The sequence below is a fragment of the Boleophthalmus pectinirostris genome, unplaced genomic scaffold, assembly GCF_026225935.1.
Source record: "Boleophthalmus pectinirostris isolate CB_2022bp ecotype Guang Dong unplaced genomic scaffold, ASM2622593v1 HiC_scaffold_9, whole genome shotgun sequence".
NCBI classification, from domain to species: Eukaryota; Metazoa; Chordata; class Actinopteri; order Gobiiformes; family Gobiidae; genus Boleophthalmus; species Boleophthalmus pectinirostris.
The window spans coordinates 10,654,620-10,677,711 of record NW_026571541.1 but is presented as its reverse complement, the minus strand read 5'-3'; the positions used below and the strand labels follow the sequence as shown (position 1 = coordinate 10,677,711).

The following is a 23,092-nucleotide window of genomic DNA, read 5'->3' as shown; positions in this document are numbered from 1 at the left end:
GTGGTTGTCCGGATTTGCAACAAGTCTAATATCTGTGAACTGGAGCTGCACGATTGGGAAAAACAAAATGAAATTGCAATTTGCGATTTGGAATTTGTATTTAAGATTATGTTTAGAGTGCAGATTTAAAGGTGCACTGTGTAACTTCGGTTGGGGGTCCGTCACCTGCTTGTTTCTATGGATATGTCATTGCTCCAGAGGTGGGACTTGCAAGTCGTGACTGGGGCTCGAGTCAGACTTGAGTCACTATTTTTAGGACTTGAGACTTGATAAAACAGACTAAGACTTGGGACTCGACTTGGACTTGAAGCCTGTGACTTGAGAAGCGCTTTTAAATCTGAATTCTTTCTATTCTGACCATAATGACACAATTTACCCCAACATCTTGTCAAGACATTTAAAAAAGACTAATGAACTAAATTATTTTCTACAACTCTTATATAAATACTCATATATAAATATACTATGACTTTTTAAGAACTATTTATGTTAAACGTAATATAAATTGCAAAAGTGTAAGCTTGAAATGACTTGAAGCTCAAAGTAGACGACTTGGACTTGAACTTATGGGTCAGTGACTCGAGACTCGACTTGGACCTGCCTGTTTTTGACTTGGGACTTGACTCGGTCTTGAGGTCAAAGACTTGAGACTTACAAAATAAAGACTTGGTTCCACCTCTGCATTGCTCTACCTGGAATGTTCCACACTATGACATTAAACAGTTTTACTAAATTACAGTTGGTTTTATTGCTCAAAACTACAGAGAAAAACAAGGCATTCTGACAAGGGGTGTGCGTCGCATTGAGCCTGACGATACAAAACACATCATAAAATGCATGTCAAGATTCGATATATCACGATGTATCCCAATACTAAAACAGTGTAGGATGCAATGTGATTTATCAATAATTGCTTCTAATTAGGGCTGGATATCATTAAGAAGGTTGCCAATACGATACATACCTGGATACATAGGCCGATGATACGATACATATCTTGGTACAGTGCACTTTCAGTTCGATACGATATATTTCAAATCGATTCGATATGGTTCAGTAAAAAATAAAGGCTAAATCGTGGCTATGATACTAAAAGTCTTTGTTAAACCACTTCTTGTGCAAAGTGAATATGAAACACAAACCATCAAAACAGTGAAAATGTCAAATGTGCCACATAAAAAAGTTTCTTTCCTCTGAACAAGCAACAAAACTGTAGCTCTGTAAAAGATTATTTAGTAAAATATACCAAAAAATACTCGTGGCGATGTATCGTTACAGCAGTCCACGATATTGATACTGTATCATCACATTAAACGATACGATATATGGATATTTCAATATTTTTGCACACTCCTACTTCTAATAATATACTCAACAACACTGTATGAAATAGATTTTTATTTTTTTTCTCTCATGAGAGCAGTGCATGTCATTAACACACCGCAAAAAAACTGATTTAATTGTATTTTGGATGGATTCAAGAATTGTGCATTGAAATATAACGATGTATCACTGATCGATTCTTTCTTATACCCCTAATTCTGACTGTGAGCGGGGTCGCCTCTCCACAGATCTGACCTGTAACTTGGTCTGGTTTGGTCTCCATGAAGATAGAAAGGTTTAAAGCCATACTGTGAAACACTCCAGAGAGAAAAGCATTTGAAAAGCCTTACAAAAAAAAAAAAAAAAGTTCCACAATGCATCTTTACAATAAGAGCCATTAACATTTGAGAAAAACTGAAATACGAGCTGACAAATTAATTCAAGAATCTCATGAATTTCAGACCATGTTTACAGACATCAAAACTAGAGCTAAAACAAGATTTTTCCATAAAAGACAGTACGTCACCTGCTTGTTACCATGGAGACAGATACGTTTAATGAAATACTGTGAAACATTTCAGGCTAAGCGATCTCCATGGAGACGAGAGGGCGGCAAAATACAAATGAAGGACTAGAGTAGATTTGAAGGCCATAAATCTGGGCTTGATTAAAGACGTTGTTGTACGGCGACCGCAGTTTGAGAAGCACGTGCGTTTTTCAGTTGCATCTTTTTAATATGCAAATGAAGTGTGTGCTGCCCACCAGGACGTTTGCATTGTGTTTGCATATTAGAGCGGCACAGGGACTCCGAGCAGCTCTCTCCTCTTTTCTTTCTTTTTTTTCTCTTCTCTCTTTGCCCCCCTTCTCTCTCTCTCTCTCTCTCTCTCCCAATCATTTCCCCCTCTCCCACTAAATTCCTTTCTCATCTCTCTTTTTCATCCCCTATTTTGTCCCTCACTTTCTTACCCCCTCACTCTTTCTCTCTCTCTTCCCCCTAACCCCCTTTCTCTCACCCCCTCTCTCTTTTCTTTCTCCCTTTCTTACCCCGCTCACTTTTTCTCTCTCTTCTCTCCTACCCCCCTTCCTCTAAAGCTCTTCCCCCTTCTCTCTCTCTCTCTCTTTCTTCCTTTCTTTCCTCCTTCTCTCCACCTCTCTCTCCTCCCTTCTTGCTCTCTCTCTATTTCTCCCTCTCTTCACCTCTCTCTCTTCTATCTTTCCTCTCGCTGTTTCCCTCTCTCCCCCAGTGCCCTCTTTTCGTTCTCCCTCTCTTCACCTCTCTCTCTCTCACTCCCTATCTCTCCTTCTTCTATCTTTCCCTTTTATGTTTCCCTCTCTCTCCATTTCACTCTTTCATCTCTCTCTCTCCATCTCTCCTATCTTTCTCTCCTTTTGTCCATCCCCCTCTTTACCTCTTTGTCTCTTTCTCTATCCCTCCCTCCCTATCTCTCCTTCTTCTATCTTTCCCCTTTCTGGTTCCATCTCTCCCCAATACACCCTCCCATCTCTCTCTCTCTCTCCATCTATCCTATCTTTCTCTCATTTTGTCCTCTCTCTCTCTTCTTTCTCTGTCTCATTTTGTCCTCCCCTTCCCCTTCCTCCCTCTATCTCTCTTCTTTCTCTCTCTCTTCTCCTCTCTCTCGCTCACAATCTCTCGTTCTTCTGTCTTTCCCCTTTCTGTTACGCCCCCTCTCTCCATCTATCCAATCTTTCCCTCATTTTGTCCTCCCTCTCTTCTTTCTCTCACTCATTTTGTCATCCTCTTCCCCCTTCTCCCTCTTTCTCTCTTCTTTTTTCCTCTCTTCGCCTCTCTCTCTTCCTTTTCTTTCACCCTCTCTTCTCCTCTCTCACTCCCAATCTCTCGTTCTTTTATATTTCAGCTTTCTGTTTCCCTCTCTACCCCAATGCCCCATCTCACGATCCATCCTATCTTTCTCTTATTTCGTCCTCCTCTTTTCTTTCTCTCTCTCTTTTTTTTTGTTTTTTGTCCTCCCTTCCCCCTCTCCGTCCCTCCGTAGCAGGTGGCTGTTTCATATGCGCGCTGTACATTTCGGTCTCATTGTTTGGTGGAGGTGGGCGTGGATGTAATCATGTCGCATCATTACAGCCGAGGCTCCGGGACTCGTCTCATTGTCCCCCCCACATCTGGTCACTCCCCCCCCAGACCCGGTGCTCTCTCCTGGGCACAGGTGTCAGGCTGATGGGGGGATTTAGCTCCATCTTCTCCATGATTCAAACCGAGCCTCGGAGCTTAGGGGCCGTTTCGACATTTTATTGGCGTATGCAGAATGCCCTTCAGATATCTTGAAAACGTTCAGCGGAAAGAGCGACGTCGTTAAAGGTGCGCCGTGTCTCTTCTGCGTGGAAATCAAACTAGGCCACGTTTCAGGTCAGATCTGCGCAGAGGCGAGGGGAGCTATAAAACCACCTGTAATACATGCATCCCAAATGTCAGACTTCGGGTCTTTGTGCAATGCGTACTGGGAAGGGCCCTCTGAAAAAATGAGCATCAAATGAGCATCGCCACGTTTGATTTCCCAGTGGGATGCGTCTATTGACAAAGCCGATCTTTTTTCAAGTCTTCAGTGGATATCGCTTTTGTTTCTGGTTCTGATATTGTCATATTTTAGTCATGGGATTCGGACATCGTTATTGTGCGGTTGTTGGATGTCCTAACAGCGGAAAACGGCTCAAGAAATGCAAAAGGGAATCAGATCTGTGTGACTGCAAACCTCTTTTCAAACTGTTTCCCAATGGAATTGAAAAACAGTGAAAGGCGAAGGAGTATTGATCCACAGGAAGGACGAAAACGGTAACCTTAGACTGCCTAAGAAATCATCCCGAGTTTGCAGCGAACATTTTGTGTGTGGAGCGCCATCAAAGCAAAATCCCAAAAAGTCAATGCCAAAGCGAAAGCCACCAGCTGTTCGCCAAGAAACACCTTCCACTGCAAAGCGACCAGAGACGTGATGTTGCTGTAAAACCACAAGAACAAGAAAGTGCGAACTCAGTCTGCTCGTTTTCTGTACCTCTGACTTAACAAATGGGATTTTGCTTTGATAGCGCTCTACATACTAAATGGTCACTGAAAACTCGGGATGAATTCTTAGGCAGTTAAAGGTTACCTTCCTGTGTATCAATACTGCCCATCACCTTTGCCTTTCACTATTTTTCATTTCCACTGGGAAACAGTTTGAATGGACGTTTGCAGTCACACAGATCTGATTCCCTTTTGCCGTTATTTTCGTAAACTACCTAAGCCGGTTTTCCGCTGTTAGGATCCAACAACCACACAATTATGATGTCTGAATCCCATGACTAAAATATGACAATATCAGAACCAGAAACAAAAGCGATATGGTTTAAAAGACTTGAAAAGATCAGCTTTGACAATAGACGCATCCCACTGGGAAATCAATACATTCATCCCAAAATTTGGGATGAATGTATTGAATAAATGTAAGGTAGAGCTGGTTCATGTCATTCATATCTAGAGGTGTGCAAAAATACTGAAGTATCGATATATCGTATCATTTAATGTGCTGATACAGAATAGATATTATAGGCTGCTGTATCGATATATCGCCAAGAGTATTTATTGGTATATTTTATTAAATTATTTTGTTACAGTGCTAGTTTTGTTGCTTGTCCAGAGGAAGGAAACTCGTTTATGCGACACATTTGACATTTTCACTGTTTTGATGATTAAAATGTTTGTTTCATTTGAACATTGCACAAGAAATGGTTTAAAAAAGACTTTTAGTATCACAGCCATGAGTTAGCCTTTATTTTTTATTGAACCGTACTGAATTGATTTGAAATATATCATGTTGAATCGTAAGATCACTGTATTGACATGTGTATCATATCGTGGCCTACGTATCGAGGTATGTATCGTATCAGCAACTTCTGTATGACACCAGCCCTATCCATATCCATATAAACAAGAAGGTGACAGACCCCCAATTACTGAAAAGTTACACAGTGCACCTTTAAGAGCTGCTTTTACATTTTCATTTTAGTCCATCTTCCGACCTACATCAAAACTGGTTTATACTTTTGGTTTGGTTCGGATTTGGTTTCGTCCTAATTGGAAATTCTTCATCATATCTTGAAGAGACATTTGTGGTTGTTCTGTTCTTGAGCTGGAATGTTTGTGGATTGTCTCAGAAACATTTAGATGATTCTGGTGTGGTCCTCCCTCTGATAACATCTGTTTGTCCCCAGAAGGAGTAAATACAGCAAGGCAAAACAGGACGCCGACGAGGAGAAGCACCTGCACCAGGGTGAGCCTCTCTGTCCATCTACTCTATATACATCCATCCATCTATTATCTATCTATGTATGCATGTATGTATGATCTATAGATCTATAGATATATATCCATTATATCCATTATATGCATATGTTGTTGTTGTTCTATCTATATCTATATTTATCTATCCATTATCTATCCATTTATCTATTGTTTTATTTATTTAATGGATGTTGAAATGGATGTTGAATGTTGAATTTGGTTTAACATTTATATTTTTGCTCTTTGCTTTGATGTGTGAGCTACTGCGTCCAAATCAAAATCGTGTGGATCAATAAAGTTTAAGACTAAAAGTAACACAAATATAAACATACAATAAGACCAATGGCCTAACCCAGGGGTTTTTAAATTGGGTGAATGTGAGCCTTCTCTTAGAGTAGGTAAAGACTGCGGACAAACAAAAAAACAACTATTTTCTTCATTATTTTTCTCCAAAACCAAAATGAAAAAACGGATAATGATTTGTTTCTTTTATTTTTTGATTTTGTGTTTAAATGAACAATGGAAAAAACGGATAACAGCCGTTTTCCGTTTCCGTGACTTAAATTGTGATGCCGGACTTTTGTGCCGCAAATGGACTGAACCAGGACTAAATCAGGACTAAACCGTTTTCAGTACTGGTTTGGTTCCAGTCTTAGTCCTGGTCTCAATCGTAGGCTGGTTCTGGTCTGGTCCTGTTCTCAGTCCTGATTTGGTCCCGGTTCTGTCCCGTCCGTCTCCGTTGGTCCGTCTTGGTCTCAGTCCCGGTCTCTTCCTGGTCCTGGTCCTGGTCTCAGTCCTGGTCTCAGTCCTGGTCTCAGTCCCTGGTCTCAGTCCCAGTCAGTCTGGTCCCGGTCTCAGTCCTCCTAAGTCCTGGTCTCAGTCCGGGTCTGGTGCCGGTCTCAGTCCTGGTCTCAGTCACGATCTGGTCCTGGTCCCGGTCCCGGTCTCAGTCCTGGTCCCGGTCCCGGTCTCAGTCCTGGTCCCGGTCCCGGTCTCAGTCCTGGTCCCGGTCTCAGTCCTGGTCCCGGTCTCTCAGTCCTCCTAAGTCCTGGTCTCAGTCCTGGTCTGGTTCCTGTCTGGTCCCAGACCTGGTGTAGTTTTTTTTTTTTCCCCATTTTGGTTTTGGAAACAAATAATGAAGAAAATTGTTGTTTTTTTTTGTTTTCTTATTTTTGGTTTTACATTGAAAAACAAATGAACAAGTGATCCACGGATTTATCTCCACAGTTACACACTGTGCCTTTAATATCACAACATACGGACATAATCACTTACACTGTTCTTTATCAGTTACGAGTACGATACAACATAAACTGACATCACTGCAGAAATGTGGCGAGCTTTCACTATCAGCTGTGATCACAACATTTTTTTTTCATAGACCGCAAATTACTCCCATAAAACTCAAAGTCAACAAAGAAACAAGTATTTTGAAGTGAATGTTTTTGTACACAAACATGCTTCGTACAGCTCATTATCAGGTCATCACCGCTGCTTTTCCATCCCACAAAATGTCGCCTAACGAGCCCAGCCTGATGGAGAGAGAGAAGAAAGGAAATCCACAACAGATGGAGCGCTCTCTGGAATACATTAACCTCCATGTTTCATTTCTTTTTCATTTCTTGTACTGCGTTTATTTTTCGTCCCGCAGTTCCTGCTTTGTTTTAAATATTTCTCATTTTACAGGAGTGAGAATCTACGTGGACCCGTTCACCTACGAGGATCCGAACCAGGCCGTGAGGGAGTTCGCCAAAGAGATCGACGCATCGTGCATCAAGATCGAGAAGGTCATCGGCATTGGTGAGGACCATTCACACTATACAGTGTTACGTTATTTTCTGATCTGTTTTATATTGTTTCCTCATCAAAAACAGACCTGGAGTTGTGGGTTTTTTTGTTTTCATTCACACAAAAACACTGCATATTTAGGCTGTGTTCAGATTTCACTGACTAATCCTACAAAAAAATAAATAAAATAATGCCCCAAACCCACAAAAGGTACAATGCAGTTGTATTTTCCACTGTATTTGTTAAAGGACGCGTATTACACTATTTTCTGATCTGTGTTATGTTGTTTCCTCATCGCAAACATATCTGGAGTTTTTTTTATTTTTTTTTCCACGCACGATTACCACACAAAACTCCCATTTTTAAACTTACATTTCTTTTCTCAAATGGAAAACACTCTGGGGTATACAGGAAGTGCTCCACTGTTTTCCATACACCACTCGATACACCTTCACTAGAATATTTTGGATGATTTAAGACCTGGAATTGACACTCTCTACTGAAATAAAGCTAAAAGGTAGTGCTTAAAACTGAGAACTACCACTTCGTGACATCACAAGGTGAAGCATTTTGAGCTTTGGAGACGTAGACAACTAATAATGCAGGATTACTCAAATGTATAAATGAAACAAAACACAACTCCAGGTATGTTTCTGATGAGATAACAATGTTCTAACATGGTTTAAAACTCACACGAGTATGCAGCCTTTAACATCTAAGTTGTGGTGGAAGAAGTACTCAATTTTAAATAGTAAAAGTAAAGGTATTTTGTACAGATTTGGACAGGGATGTAGTGGGCGTGGTACGTGGGAGTATGCCGCCCATCCTCTTCTCCTGACATGAGATATAAAAACATACTAAACATAAAAAATCCTACAACTTAAATGTCAAACTGGAGATATTGGCACCGGTGAAAATAACCTACACAGGCTCATGATATCTGCAGTACTGAACCAGGACTGAACCAGGACTGAACCAGGACTGAACCAGGACTGAACCGGGACTGAACCAGGACTAAAACAGGACTAGAACAGGACTAAACTAGGTCTAAAACGGGACTAAACCAGGTCTAAAACAGGACTAAACCAGTACTAAACCAGTCTAGCAGTGAGGAGTGTAGGTGGGTGAGATTCATGACGTCACAAATCGTTTACCCCCACTAAAAAAATCCCCACTACACCACTGTATTTTGAGATCTAATAAAGCTTCAAATGTGGTTTTGATACAGATTTGTGCTGCGCGTTGCTCAACAGAAACAACTGAATTGTTTTTCCAGCTGTTCAAACTATAAATGTGTTAAAATGAACCCTCAGCCTTTTCAGCAGGTCTTAAGTACAGAACTTTACTACTTGTACTTGTACATTCTACCACCGTATCTACGTAACCATGACTAATAAAAGAACATACTAGTGATGTAACAACCAAAATATCGTGATATCATATCATCAAAAGTCTCACAATAACATCGTGGGCTGTCACAATATATCGAATCACAAGTTCCTTTGCTTAAATGCATTGTTTTATAGTAGCAACAGCTTATAAACAAAGGGAACTACATATCCCATGATTCATTTCAGTGCAGACAACATGAAGAAATATGTTTTTTTACTTGAATTCTTGGGATTATGATGGAAATAATTCACAGGAAAATCTTGTCATGATATTTTAAAAGCAAAAAAGTGACCTATCTACATTTATATGATTTATATAATTTACCGTTAAAGGTGCACTGCGTAACTTTTCTGGTGGTGTTTTGCTTGTCTCAATGGAGATGATCAAAATCTAAACGTCATTTGATCATTTGACAATAATGACCTACCATATTATTCATTTACATACCGTATGTATACAAAATCGATGTCAGGGAAATGGAGAAAACATTGCAGAAATCAATACAGGATCCTTTTAAATTTCACATGAAAAATGCAGCGAGTTTGCACTGTGTATCCTTTTCCTCGACAGTAACAGTTAGTGCGTCTCTCTCTTTCTCTCTCATAGGTCAGCGAGTTAAAAAAAAAACTATAGTGTAGCTAAATCTGTATTTGTCTGCGGTCCGTGAGCCTGTGACAGAATAATACAGAGAAGGATCAATAGCCATTTCCCCTCGTTCGCCGCTCCAGTGGGCAGTGGGCAGGCGAGAGGCGGGGTCAGAGTCGAGAGCTGATCAATGCCCTCCCATCAACCCACGAGACAAAACACTCTACCTGATTTAATTTAGAGAGGAGATGGTGGTTTGTGGTTTAAGGTAAAATGTATATAGGAGCCATTGGAAGAACCGTCTAAGAGTCAAATGGGGCGATTCTAAACCAAGGTTCAAAGAGCTATAATGGGTTTAAAGCAGGAATGAACCGGGGCTGAACCAGGTCTGAGTGGGCTAAAACAGGACTAAAACCGGAACTAAAACCAGAACTAAACCTGGACTAAACTAGACCCAAACTAAGTCGAGATTAAAGTATTCATTCAAGACAACATTCAACCAAATCTGATCTTGTGCTCCACCAGGACTAAACCAGTACTTAAAAAACCACAAGCCAAGCCTAAAACAGGACCAAAAAAGGACTTAATTAAACAGTCTAAACCAGATCCAATCTTGGTACTACACCAAATCTAAACCATGACTAAACTAACCTAGTTTTGACTTGTGATTTAGACGTGGTTTGGTCTTTTTTTAGTCTTGGTTTAGTCCTGGTCTAGTCTAAGTGTAGTTCTAGTTTAGGCCCAATTTGGATGTGGTGCGTGATTAAAAAAGGACCAGTGTGAACTTCTGCTAAACAAGGACTAAACTAGGACTATAATAACATGGATTCTGGCCCAAGTCAGGACTTAAAATGGACTAAATCTGAACCAGTTTTAAGAGAACTAAAGGACTAAACCAGGACTATAATGTCTTGAACTTGCGCCCAGATCAGGACTAAAACTGGACTAAAGTTGATCCAGTTTTAAGAGAGCTAAAGAACCAAACCAAGGCTGTAATGCCATGAACGCGGGCCCCGATCAAGACTAAAACTGGACTAAATCTGAACCAGTTTTAAGAGAACTAAAGGACTTAAACCAGGACTATAATGCTTTGAACCTGCGCCCAGATCAGGACTAAAACTGGACTAAATTTGATCCAGTTTTAAGAGAACTAAAGGACCAAACCAGGACTATAATGTCTTGAACCTGCGCCCAGATCAGGACTAAAACTGGAACTAAATCTGAATCAGTTTTAAGAGAGCTAAAGGACTAAATCAGGGCCTACAATTTGCTGTACATGAACAGTGTAGGTAAAGTAATACTATATCCATGGAGACAAGCTTCATCAGAAAAGTTACATAGGAGTTTTAAGCTGTTAAAGGTGCACTAATTGAAACTAAAACTGAAAAGCTTACAATTGGAGAAGCACAACTAAGGTGACCAGATGTCCCTATTTACTCGGGACAGTCCCAGTTTTGAGCCCTGTGTCCCCTGTCCCAGCAGATTTATTCAAAACCATTGCTTTTTCCCATTTTTTTACAAGAAATGTCCCAGGTGTCCTTATTTTTGACCAATTTGATCTAAACTAAGATTAACGCAGAACTACATCAGGTCTAAACTAGGACTAAAACTGGACTATCACAATGTTTGACTAATCTGATCCCAGCCAGCAGTAAAGAGGAGCATAAATTGTAATTTTTTTTTTAGCCAAAATACAGAAAACCGTGTTTGCAAATGATCTTAAAGCAAAAAAAATGCAGTGACAGAAGATTATGACCGACACAAGAAGCACAATCTCCAACGCTCTTTTCACAATTTTATTTACACCAACCATACCAACCTGTGTGTGTTCCAGTTTAGAATTTTAAAAGTCTGGTCACCCTAAGCACAACCGAAAGCTTTATGTTGTCGTTGCACTTGTCATTTTGCAGGTGAATTCGGCGAGGTGTGCAGCGGTCGACTGAAGATGCCGGGGAAGAGGGAGATCTGCGTGGCCATCAAAACTCTCAAAGCGGGATACACGGACAAGCAGAGGAGGGACTTCCTGTCTGAGGCCAGCATCATGGGCCAGTTTGACCACCCCAACATCATTCACCTGGAGGGCGTGGTCACCAAATGTACGTTACACACACACACGCACACGAAGCTAGAGGCACTGCTCTGTCTGAAGCTGTGTGCCTCAAGTGTAGTCTTTTAAATCCATTTTGTATTTTTTCGTGAGTTTTCGGACAGTCGTAAAACTTTTTTGGCTGTGTTTGCCAACATTTACATTGTGTCAATATGAAAACCACTGATCATTCCACCATAGACATACATGCATTACACCTTCAGCATAAATATCCCTACATTGGCAAAGTTAACGTTTTTTACTTGAATTCTTGGGATTACGACGGAAATAATTCACACCAAAATCTTGTCAAAGTATTTTAAAAGCAAAAAAGTGTCCCATCTACATTTATCTTAGCTCTTCAAAATATCGCAATAGTACCGTGAGATGCATATCGTGATAATATCGTACCAAGAGATTTGGATATCGTTACATCCCTAGCTATTATGATTATTTCTGAACGTATGCGCCTTTTTGTTTAAAAGAGACGACAATAAATGCACTGACAGGATTTTGGATGTTAAAAAACTATAATACCAAACCATAATGTGAGTGGAAAGAGTTAAGTTTTCATATTTAGCCCTAAAAGTCTGATCAATTCTACACATGCAGGTGCCGTAAAAAGTCAAAGAAAAATTTTATCTTATGTCTGTTCCTCAAGTTTAGACTTGTTTAGTGTTGTTTAAATCCATTTTGTATTTTTTCGTGAGTTTTCGGACAACCGTAAAACTTTTTTGCCTGTGTTCGCCGACGTTTACATCGTGTCACCGTGAAAACCGCTGAACATTCCGCCATAGACAAACATGCCTTACATCTTCAGCATAAATATCCCTACGTTTGCAAAGTTAACGAACAAAAAAAATCCCATATGAAGGTTGAATTATACTTAAAACCTACAGACAAAGCTCATATACCCTCCCACAATGACAGAAAGACAAATATGTTTCTACTTATATACTCTATAAATCACGAGCTTTCATTTGGGCGACTTTGTCCAAGGGTACGTACAGTTACCACATACTGCATTTTAACGCGTCGCCCTATCTCCTTTGACCACTCTGTCCCGGGGTATCTGTTCCCACACCCCTGTGCTACGGGCTATCCCCAGGTGGGACGTCCAGATGGAGCGGTGTCGGGGTAAAGGAGGGGCAGCGGGGGTAAAAGAGCGGGGGGGTGGGCTTGCTTGGGAGGGGGGCTTCTAATGGAGGAACAAGCCCAGAGCCCACTGAGAGAGTCATTCATCATAGTGTCATGTGTAAATGTGTTTGGGGTTAGCGGTGATACCCTATCCCTCTCTATCCCACTCTGTGTCCATGAGTACTGCTGTGTATATGCTCACCAAGTACTACAGTGCCCAAATCTGCTCCTCTTGGATCTTATAACTGCTGCGTTTACACTGGAAGCAAGTCATTTTTAACTTAGAAATACAAGTAGACAGCCTGTTTGTTTTTTACGTAGTTTGTAATTGCTCCTTTTAAAAAAAAAAAAGGTCTAAACTTATAACCTGATTCATCTCGCAGCATTAGAATTCGCTCACTCGACGGTAGACGGGTACTTTTTTAAAAATCTAGCCAATAGGCGAGGTTTCAGCTGACGTCATTGTTATTAAAAGCCCGCGTTGCATGCTGGGAAATATTTTGATCGGAGGCAAGAAACAGGATAGCGGTCAAACACAGTGCGTAACCTCGCGTATTTCTCCCCGATAATGGTAAATTCCTGCTGCGTTATCGGATGCACAAATAGAAGCACGGAAGAAGGAAAATGGCTTTTTCGTATTCTGAGTGAAAAGAACCGCCAAAAGTGAATTAAACGGCTTTCAAACATTCGCAGAGCAAACGTAGAAGATCCTAGCAAACCGTGGACTCCAACAAGTTCAACAACGCGTCAAGACTCTTGGAGGTTTTCATCTTTTCTGCTGTGAATGGCCCAGGAGTTTCCACCAAGTCATTGTGGATATCGCCGAAGTGAATGACCAGAAATTTGGTTTGGTCCACCTTTTGTCGGGGTTGAAAAGGGTGATTTGGCGTCCGTCGATGCTTATGACCAATTTCTGGTCAAATGGTCTTGGGTCCTCTGCCGTTAGAGTGGATAAATAACCGGGATCAATACCCTTTACGTGCTTTCTCACTCCATCCGTCATGTTGAATTAGTGTTTCTTGCCCCCGATTAAAATATTTCCCATCATGCAACGCACGCTTTTGTCAACAATGAAACTCGCCTATTGCTGCTATTTGGTCATGACGTATGTAATGAGGTTAACTGGTATATTAAGCTTTTCCCAAATCCCGTAGGAAGAAGGGCAATAACGTCTTTCCCCTTGATAAAAATCGGCAAACATTCTCTTTATTCCGGCTTTAAATCCTCGATGTCAGGAATCGTTGCCAACACAGAATGTATGGCTCTTCGCTGATTGGCTGGTGCCCGACCTCACGCTTCCAGGGTTTTTGCGAATACTCTAGTGTATTAAATTGCTGATCTCGTCACTGGAGAGAAATGAAATTGAGCGGAGGCACTGGTAAACTTACTGACTATTTACTAACTACTAAACTTACACTATACCAATCAAAAGTTTGGACACACTTTTTCATCTATTTTTTGTCTTTATTTCCATGATTATTTGAATTGTCGATTCTCAAAACGATGAACAAACACTGGAAAATTCACGGAAATTGAAAATGTAATTTTCCATGCCTAGAAAAGCAATGGAATTTTAGTATCTTTTTCACACAACTACAGCATTATCATTAGGCTGCTATGATTATTTCTGAATGTCTTTTGTTTAAAAGGGACGACAATAAATGCACTGACAGGATTTTGAATGTTAAAAAACTATAATACCAAACCATAATGTGAATGGAAAGAGTTAACATTTATATTTAGCCCTAAAAGTCTGATCAATTCCACACATGTAGGTGCCGTAATTTCATGAAAAATTCACTTTAGGTCATGAAAAAGTCATGGAAAAGTTTTGAAATTTTGTCAGTGAAAAAGAGTGGAAACCCTGTAGTAAGGAAAACTCAAAATAACTAAAACTATAGCCTGTTTTACCAAAGATTTGCAGCACTGCCAATAAAGGAAAGACTGGATACTTTGCAAAATCCCTGAGAAGTAGTAGTAGAAGTAGTGGCTATTTAGGACTTTTTTGTTTGTTACTAATCGAGCCTAAATGCACAATATGTATAACCATTAATAATATAAAATCAGCCCAGATAAACTGTTTCCTATCAATTTAAAGGTTTATTTTTTAATATAGAACACAATTTAATCTTATCATATCAAATAAATGATACCAAATAATTATCTGCCAATGTATATAAAGTTTGGCATTCTGGCCTTAAATTCTGTTGTATATTTTCCCATTTTCGTCTCCTCTTTAGCACACGTTAACGTCTGTATCTTGCTGATTACTTGTCTTTGTAAAAGTGCTGTAGATGGATGAGGTGTCTTAATCTGTCACGATGCAACAGGCCGGCCCTATCTCGCAATTTAGATATCACTGTCTCCCTCGTACAGCCGCAGTAGAAGCACAGGGCAGCCGGAGAAGGGGCCGGCGATACCACTGTTATCTGAGCTCACAGCCCTGCTCCAGCCTGACCTCTGACCACGTACAGACAGGAGCAGACAGGAGCAGACAGGGGCAAAGGAGGAAAAAGGAGAGGAGCAGACAGAAGCATAGAAGGAAGAGAGAAGACGAGGGACAGAGCAGAGGAGGTGTGAATAGAGACAGAGCGGATGGACAAGCTGGTGGAGATGAGTGATAGAACAAACACATATTGCATTTTTCTGCAGAATTAACATTAGTATTCAGTTTGTCTGTCGTTTGTGTGTCGTTCTACATTCCAGTTTGAATGGGAAGATGGCCTCTTTGACTAAACTGAGATGTTGTGCAACAGAACGTCTGTTAATATGAGACCATGGCCTAATGTGCCTGGTGCTAAATGAACAGTAGAATGAAACGTGAGCTTCAGTGAGGACGTGAGCCTGACACAGGTTTGTGTAAATGAGTCCTTCACACTCCACTGTGTCACAGGAATCTATTAAAAAGACATTATTTGAACAGCTCTGCTCTGTCCATTACAATCAAGTTAAAAGGAACTCTCCATCTGGCCTCAGTTTGCTGCATGTCCAACTGGGCCAATTAGTCCTTATTAATTATGGAGGGAATCTAAACAGGCAGTAAAATACATAAATGTGCAGACATCTCTCACGCAGAGACTGGCTCTAATCCACCATCTTAAAGTGGGGTGTAAGTGCGGGTTTAGCTGTGCTAATGCAAATGGGCTTCATTAAAACTCAAATGCAGCATGTTGAGGAGCATTTTACAAAGACTAGAACTTAGCTAATTTCAGACGGATCTGTTTTTAAAGAGCAGATCTTTGTTTATAGAAGTGAGGGCCCCACACTGCCCCCTGGTGCGCACCCTCCCCGCGTGTTGTTGGCAGCTGATAATCGGCCCTCTGTGGGGCCCGCGCCCGCAGTTCACTGCCAAAGGCACCGGCTGTATTCAGTAAACAGGCGTTAGCATAGCATTAGCATGCAAATGGAGGGGGAGGAAGAGGGCGGGGCTGCGGAGGCGAGGGTTTAGGGTCGCAGGTCAGACGCTCCTCTGTGTGGACTGGGGAGCTGTCAATCAAACAGCGCCCTGGGCAGTGGTGCTCCACAAAGAGAACAAAGATGGCCGACCGAGACGGCCCCAAATGTAATGGCACTTCCTCTTTTTGGGCCCCAGAATGAACCTGGTGCCAGTCACTCGGGCACAGGCAGACTGACAGCCTCCTGGCACGGGCACGAGATGTACACCTCCAGATACTTTCTATTTCCTCTCATTTACTCGAGATGCAAGATCACTCAGAACCAGGAGCTCAATGTTCTTTACCTCCGCTCTGCCACTCAATCCCATCAGACATGCCCGGGTCCCATGAGACATTCCCAGGTCCCCTCAAACAAGCCCGGGCAACCTGAGCCATGTCCGGGCACCATCAGACATGCCCGGGCACTATCAGCTGTGCCCGAGTCCCCTCAGACATGCCCCGGGACCATGCGCTCGCTCGTGTTTGGGGGAGAACAAAAAAAACCTCCGACACATTTTGCTCTCCTCTGAGACAAAGACAGACAGGACCCACCAGGAACAGTCCACCCACACACACACACACACACACACACACACACACACACAACCTGCAGCACGTCCCAGCACCGATAAAGACACCAGAGACGGACGGAGAGAGGGAGAGGGTTAGAGAGGGAGATGGAGAGAGCGTATAGGTGTCAGGGGAGAGAGAGAGGGAGCAATGGAGAGGAACAAGCAGTGGAGTGACAGATGCACGGAGAGCTGCCAGAGGAGACGGAGGGCAAAAGGACTAAGTGACATGAAAAGAGAGAGAGAGAGGGATTCTGGGAAAATATTTTGGTTACCATGAAGAAGCGTATATATATTTCAAGCACAAATGTTGGTTATATAAATGTAATCTCATAAATATCTAAAGGCTTTTTATTTTATTTGTGGAAGTAGAAAAAAAACAAAAAACTTCAACTCTATACTGCTGTAACAGGAGCTGATATGCAAGATTTACCTCAATAATCATCTCCTCTTTTTTTTGTCCCCTCGCTCCCTCTTTTTCTCTCTCCCTGTCAATCTCCACTCTCTCTTTCTCACCTCTACTGTCTCTTTTCACTCTCTCATACTCTAATCTCTTTGTTTCTCTCTTTCTCTCCCTCTTACTTCCTCTTACCTCCTCTCCTCCTCTCACTTCCCTCTTATCCCGCTTTCTCTCTTCTTCATCCCTCCCTCTCCCTCCTTCCGTTTCTCCTGGCCTTGTTCTCTCTCCCTCTCTCTCGTTCGCTTTCTGTCTGTCTCTCTCGCTCTGTCCTTTTCTCTTGCTCTATCTTTTCTCTCTCTCTCTCTCTCCTCTCTCTCTCTCTCTCTCTCTCCCTCCGTCTCTCTGTCCCTCTCTCTTTCTCGCACTCACTCACACACACTCTCTCTGCCTCTCTCTCTTCCCTCTTTCTCTCTTTCACACGCACTCTCTCTCCCTTCCTCTTCCTTCCATCTCTCTCTTAATCACTGTTTTCCTCTCTCTACCTTCCTCTCTCACTCTTTTCTTTCTCTTTCTCTCCCTCTTCCCTTTCTCTCTCTCTCTCACACACACGCACGCACTCTCTCGTTCTCTCTCCCTCCCTCTTCCCTTTCGCTCTCTCTCCCTCTCATTCTCTCTCACATACTCACACACACACTCTTTCTCTCTCTCCCTCAATCCCTCTCTCACTCCATCTTCCCACTCTCTCTCTTTCTTTGTTCTCTCTCTCTCTCACACACACACACTCACTCTCTTTCTGTCACTCTCTCCCTCCCTCTTCCCTTTCTCTCTCTCTCTGTCTGTCTCTCACACACACACACACACACACACTCTCTCTCTCCCTCTTCCCTTTCTCTCTCTCTCTGTCTGTCTCTCACACACACACACTCTCTCTCTCCCTCTTCCCTTTCTCTCTCTCTCCCTCTTCCCTTTCACTCCTTCTCTCTCCCTCTCTCTCATACACTCACTCTCTATCTCTCTCCCTCTTCCCGCTCTTTCTCTCTCTCTCACACACACACACACTCTCTTTCTCTCCCTCTTCCCTTTCTCTCTCTCTCACACACACGCACGCACGCACGCACTCTCTCGTTCTCTCTCCCTCTCACTCACTCTCTCTTTCTGTCACTCTCTCTCCCTCCCTCTTCCCTTTCTCTCTCTCTCTCTCTGTCTCTCACACACACGCACACACTCTCTCTTTCTCCCTCCGTCCCTCTTCCCTTTCATTCCTTCTCTCTCCCTCTCTCTCATACACTCACTCTCTATCTCTCTCCCTCTTCCCTTTCTCTCTGTCTCTCTCACACACACACACACTCTCTCTTTCTCTCTCCCTCCCTCTTCCCTTTCTCTCTCACACACTCACACACACTCTTTCTTTCTCTCTCCCTCTTCTCTCCCTCCCTCTCTCACACACACTCTCTTTCTCTCTCTCTCTCCCTCAATCCCTCTCTTCCCACTCTCTCTCTTTCTTTGTTCTCTCTCTCTCTCACACACGCTCTCTCTTTCTTTCCCTCTTCCCTCCCTCTCTCTCTTCTCTCCTTCCTTCTGTCCTTCTCTCTGTAGGTAAACCCGTCATGATTATCACAGAGTACATGGAGAATGGATCCTTGGATGCGTTCCTGAGGGTGAGTCATATGTTTCTCTCTCTCGTGTGTGTGTGTGTGTGTGTATAAAGTGTGTGTGTATAAAGTGTGTGTGAACAGATCTGATCTTATCTCAGTATAATGTAAACCTCTCACATTACACTCTTTTATTTACAAAACACTGCACCTATCTTCATCTACCTGCACTTTTCAACCAGGAATCTGTTCACTTTATCATCACTCTGAAAACACTCACCGCTTTTTTTTTCCTGCTGTAGCGAAGGTTTAAAATGTCCAATTGTGTTTCCAATAAGTTGAATTGCACCTTATACAAATATGCAATGACCTGTAGTGAGGTGTAGGTGAAGTGTCTTGCTCAGTGACATAACAACAGAGCGTAGTCATGTCAGCAACAGAGAGACAGAGAGAGGGGAGAAAGAAGGACAGAGAGAGAGAGAGAGGGGGGGGGGCGGGAGAAAGAAGGACAGAGAGAGAGACAGGGGAGAAAGAAGGACAGAGAGAGAGAGGGGGAGAAAGAAGGACAGAGAGAGAGAGAGAGAGACAGAGAGAGAGAGAGGGGGGGGGAGAAAGAAGGACAGAGAGAGAGAGACAGGGGAGAAAGAAGGACAGAGAGAGAGAGAGACGGGAGAAAGAAGGACAGAGAGAGAGAGAGAGACGGGAGAAAGAAGGACAGAGAGAGAGAGACAGGGAGAAAGAAGGACAGAGAGAGAGAGAGACGGGAGAAAGAAGGACAGAGAGAGAGAGAGAGAGAGAGAGAGGGTGGAGAAAGAAGGAGAGAGAGAGAGAGAGAGACAGAGAGAGAGAGAGGGGGGGGAGAAAGAAGGACAGAGAGAGAGAGAGACGGGAGAAAGAAGGGTAGCGAGAGAATGAGACAGAGAGAGAGGGAGGGGAGAAAGAAGGGTAGAGAGAGAGAGGGGGGGGAGAAAGAAGGAAGAGAGAGAGAGACAGGGGAGAAAGAAGGGTAGAGAGAGAGAGACAGGGGAGAAAGAAGGGCAGAGAGAGAGAGAGACGGGAGAAAGAAGGGTAGAGAGAGAGAGAGAGAGAGAGGGGTGGAGAAAGAGAAGGAGAGAGAGAGACAGAGAGAGAGAGGGGGGGGAGAAAGAAGGACAGAGAGAGAGAGACGGGAGAAAGAAGGGTAGAGAGAGAGACAGGGGAGAAAGAAGGGTAGCGAGAGAATGAGACAGAGAGAGGGGGGGGAAGAAGGGTAGAGAGAGAGAGAGGGGGGGAGAAAGAAGGAGAGAGAGAGAGACAGGGGAGAAGAAGGGTAGAGAGAGAGAGAGGGGGGGGAGAAAGAAGGAGAGAGAGAGAGACAGGGGAGAAAGAAGGGTAGAGAGAGAGAGGGGGGGGGAGAAAGAAGGAGAGAGAGAGAGACAGGGGAGAAAGAAGGGTAGAGAGAGAATGAGACAGAGAGAGAGACAGGTGTAAAGAAAGAATGAGGGAGGGAAGGAGAGAGTGAGGGGGACAGAGAGGGAGAGAGAGAAATACAGAGAGGGAGAGGGGGTAAAGAGAATGAGGGAGGGAGAGAGCGAAGGAGGGGGGGGCAGAGAGGGAGACAGAGAAAGAAAGAAAGGAATGAAGAGAGACAAAGAGAGAGGGAGAAAGAGGGACAGAGAGAGAATGAGACAAGGAGAGAGAGAAGGAGAGAGAGAGAGAGAGAGAGAGGGGAGGTAAAGAGAGAATAAGGGAGGGAGAGAGCGAAGGACAGAGACAGAGAGGGAGACAGAGAAAGAAAGAGGAAGAGACACAGAGAGAGGGAGAAAGAGGGACAGAGAGAGAATGAGGTGGGGAGAGAGAGAGGGGGACAGAGAGAAAGAGAGTGAGAGCGGGGTAAAGAAAGAAAAAGAGGAGAGGAGAGAGAAGGAGAGTGTGTGAGAGAGAGGAGAGAAAATGGGGGGCAGAGAGGGAGAGAGTGAAAGAAAGAGGGGGAGTAAAGAAAGAATGAAGGAGGTAGAGAGGGAAGGAGAGGGGGCAGAGAGAGAGACAGAGAAAGAAAGAGAGGAAGAGAGACAGAGGGGGAGAAAGAGGGAGAGAGAGAGAATGAGGTGGGAGAGAGAGAAGGGGAGAGTGAAGGAGAGAAAAGAGAGGAACAGAGAGAAAGAAAGAGAGGAAGAGAGAGAGGGGGGGAGAAAGAGGGACAGAGAGAGAATAAGGCAGGGAGAGAGAGTGAGGGGAAAGAGAGAAAGCAGGAGAGAGAGATATACTGTATTGATCTCAAGGGAAATTTAAGTAGATTTGTGGGGAAGAAAAAAAAAACTTTGGTGCACCTACTTGACTTCATCTGTTAAGTAAAGACGAGTACATTTTGTCTTGAGTTTTGCTCTATTTTTCTCGTCTGTACTAAAATAAAAATGTTATATAAATCAGGATTAATCAGGTCAAATTATGTTGAGACAATCTGAATTTAAAATATACTGCATAACTTTTCTGATGGACCTGCTGTTTCCATGGAGACGTGATCGCTTTACCTGGAATTTATGGCGTTAAAATTGCATTTGCATTTATTTATTTATAACAACAATCTATACAGGCTTAGAAAACTGTTTACATTTTTGCATGATGAAAAGTTTAGTGTATTAAAAAGTACTAATAAAAAATGCAAGATTTGAATGCCACACAGTGTAACATTCCAATCCGTGTATCAATCGTTCATTCGTTTTTCAATATAAAACCAAAAATAAGAAAACAAAAAAACAACAGTTTCAAAAACCGAAAATGAAAAAATGGATAACGATTCATTTTTTCAGTTTTCGAATTTGTGTTTAAATTAAAAATGGAAAAAACTGATAACGACCCCGTTTATGTGACTTCTGTGACTGCGATGCCGGATTTTTGCACCTTGTACAAACTGAACCAGGACTGATCCAGGTCCGAAACCAGACCGGGACCAGAGCGGGACTGAGACTGGGACCAGACTGAGACTGGGACCAGACCAGGATCAGACCGGGACCAGAGCGGGACTGAGACCGAGACCAGCGGTCCGAGCGGTTCCGTGTCATTGTCTGTGCGCCTGGTTCCGTGCGGGGAATGCGAGAATGCGCTGTAGACTACAGGTCCAGACGGGCTGCTCCAGTCCTCCGCGCTCAAGAACCGCGGCTGGTTCCGAGGTGGTGCAAAGCATCCAACTGACGCTTCACACCAACGAAAACGAACCGAACTAAGAGCTTTTGGCTCAAATGGACCAGGTCCAGGACCAGACCGGGACCAGAGCGCTACTGAGACTGGGACCAGACCGGGACCAGAGCGGGACCAGAGCGGGACCAGAGCGGGACCGAGACCGAGACAAGTCCGAGACAGGACCGGAGGCTCAGAGCCCATGGCAGTGCTGGAGCTCGAAGCTGAAGCTCGGACCCCGCAGAGGCTCAGAGTCAAAGCTCAGAGTCTGTCCTGGTCCCGCTCTGGTCCCGGTCTGTCCCGGGCTCAGTCCCGCTCTGGTCCCGCTCTGGTCCCGGACCTGGATCAGTCCTGGTTCAGTCCGTACGTGGTGCAAAAGTCCGGCATCGCAGTCACTGAAGTCACGTAAACTGGAAACGGCCGTTATGCATTTTTTCCATTCTTCATTTAAACACAAAATCGAAAACTGAAAAAATGAATCGTTATCTGTTTTTTCATTTTGGTTTTGGAGACAAATAATGAAGAAAACTGTTGTTTTTTAGTTTTCTTATTTTTGGTTTTATATTGAAAAATGAATGAACGAATGATACACAGATTCATTCCATTCCAAGCAAAACAAACAAAACTGGCAGATCCTATAACCTTTCAGATAACTTTTCGAGACATTTGAATATATTTTTTCTTTTGTGTGTTGTAGAAAAACGACGGGCGCTTCACGGTGATCCAGCTGGTTGGGATTCTGCGCGGGATCGCCTCCGGGATGAAGTATCTGTCGGACATGAGCTACGTGCACCGGGACGTCGCCGCCCGGAACATCCTGGTGAACAGCAACCTGGTGTGCAAAGTGTCCGACTTCGGAATGTCCCGAGTGCTGGAGGACGACCCGGAGGCGGCCTACACAACACGGGTGAGAGACGGAGAGGGGGAAGAGGGAGAGAAAGAAACAGAGAGAGGGGAGAGAGAGAGAGACAGAGAGAGGGACAGATAGAGAGATATAGACAGAGACAAAGAGAGGGAGAAAGAGAGACAAGAGAGAGGAGAGAAAAAGGACCAGAGAGAGAGAGGGACAGAGAGACAGAGAAAGGGGAGAAAGAGAGAGACAGAGAGACAATGACAGGGGAGACAGAGAAGAGCAAAGAGTGTGAGAGAGAGATGGGAGAAAGAGGGACAGAGAGAGAAAGAGGTGAGGAGAGAGAGAAGGAGAGAGCGTGAGAGAAAGACGGGGGGAGAAAGAGGGACAGAGAGACAGTGAAGGGGGAGACAGAGAAGGAGAGAGAGCATGAGAGAGGGAGGGGAGAAAGAGAGACAGAGAGAATGAGGAGAGGAGAGAGTGAAG

At 43.3% G+C, this 23,092-nt stretch overlaps 1 protein-coding gene across 1 annotated transcript in view; it reads left to right on the top strand.

The window, feature by feature from the left end:
- Window positions 1-23,092, top strand: part of epha4l (eph receptor A4, like) — a 143,071-nt gene that overhangs the window by 108,559 nt on the left and 11,420 nt on the right. The window contains exons 9-13 of the mRNA XM_020918581.2: window positions 5,548-5,606; window positions 7,304-7,417; window positions 11,293-11,478; window positions 18,605-18,666; window positions 22,454-22,663. Of these exons, the coding sequence (XP_020774240.1) occupies window positions 5,548-5,606; window positions 7,304-7,417; window positions 11,293-11,478; window positions 18,605-18,666; window positions 22,454-22,663 (631 nt within the window). The remainder of the gene's footprint in view (window positions 1-5,547; window positions 5,607-7,303; window positions 7,418-11,292; window positions 11,479-18,604; window positions 18,667-22,453; window positions 22,664-23,092) is intronic.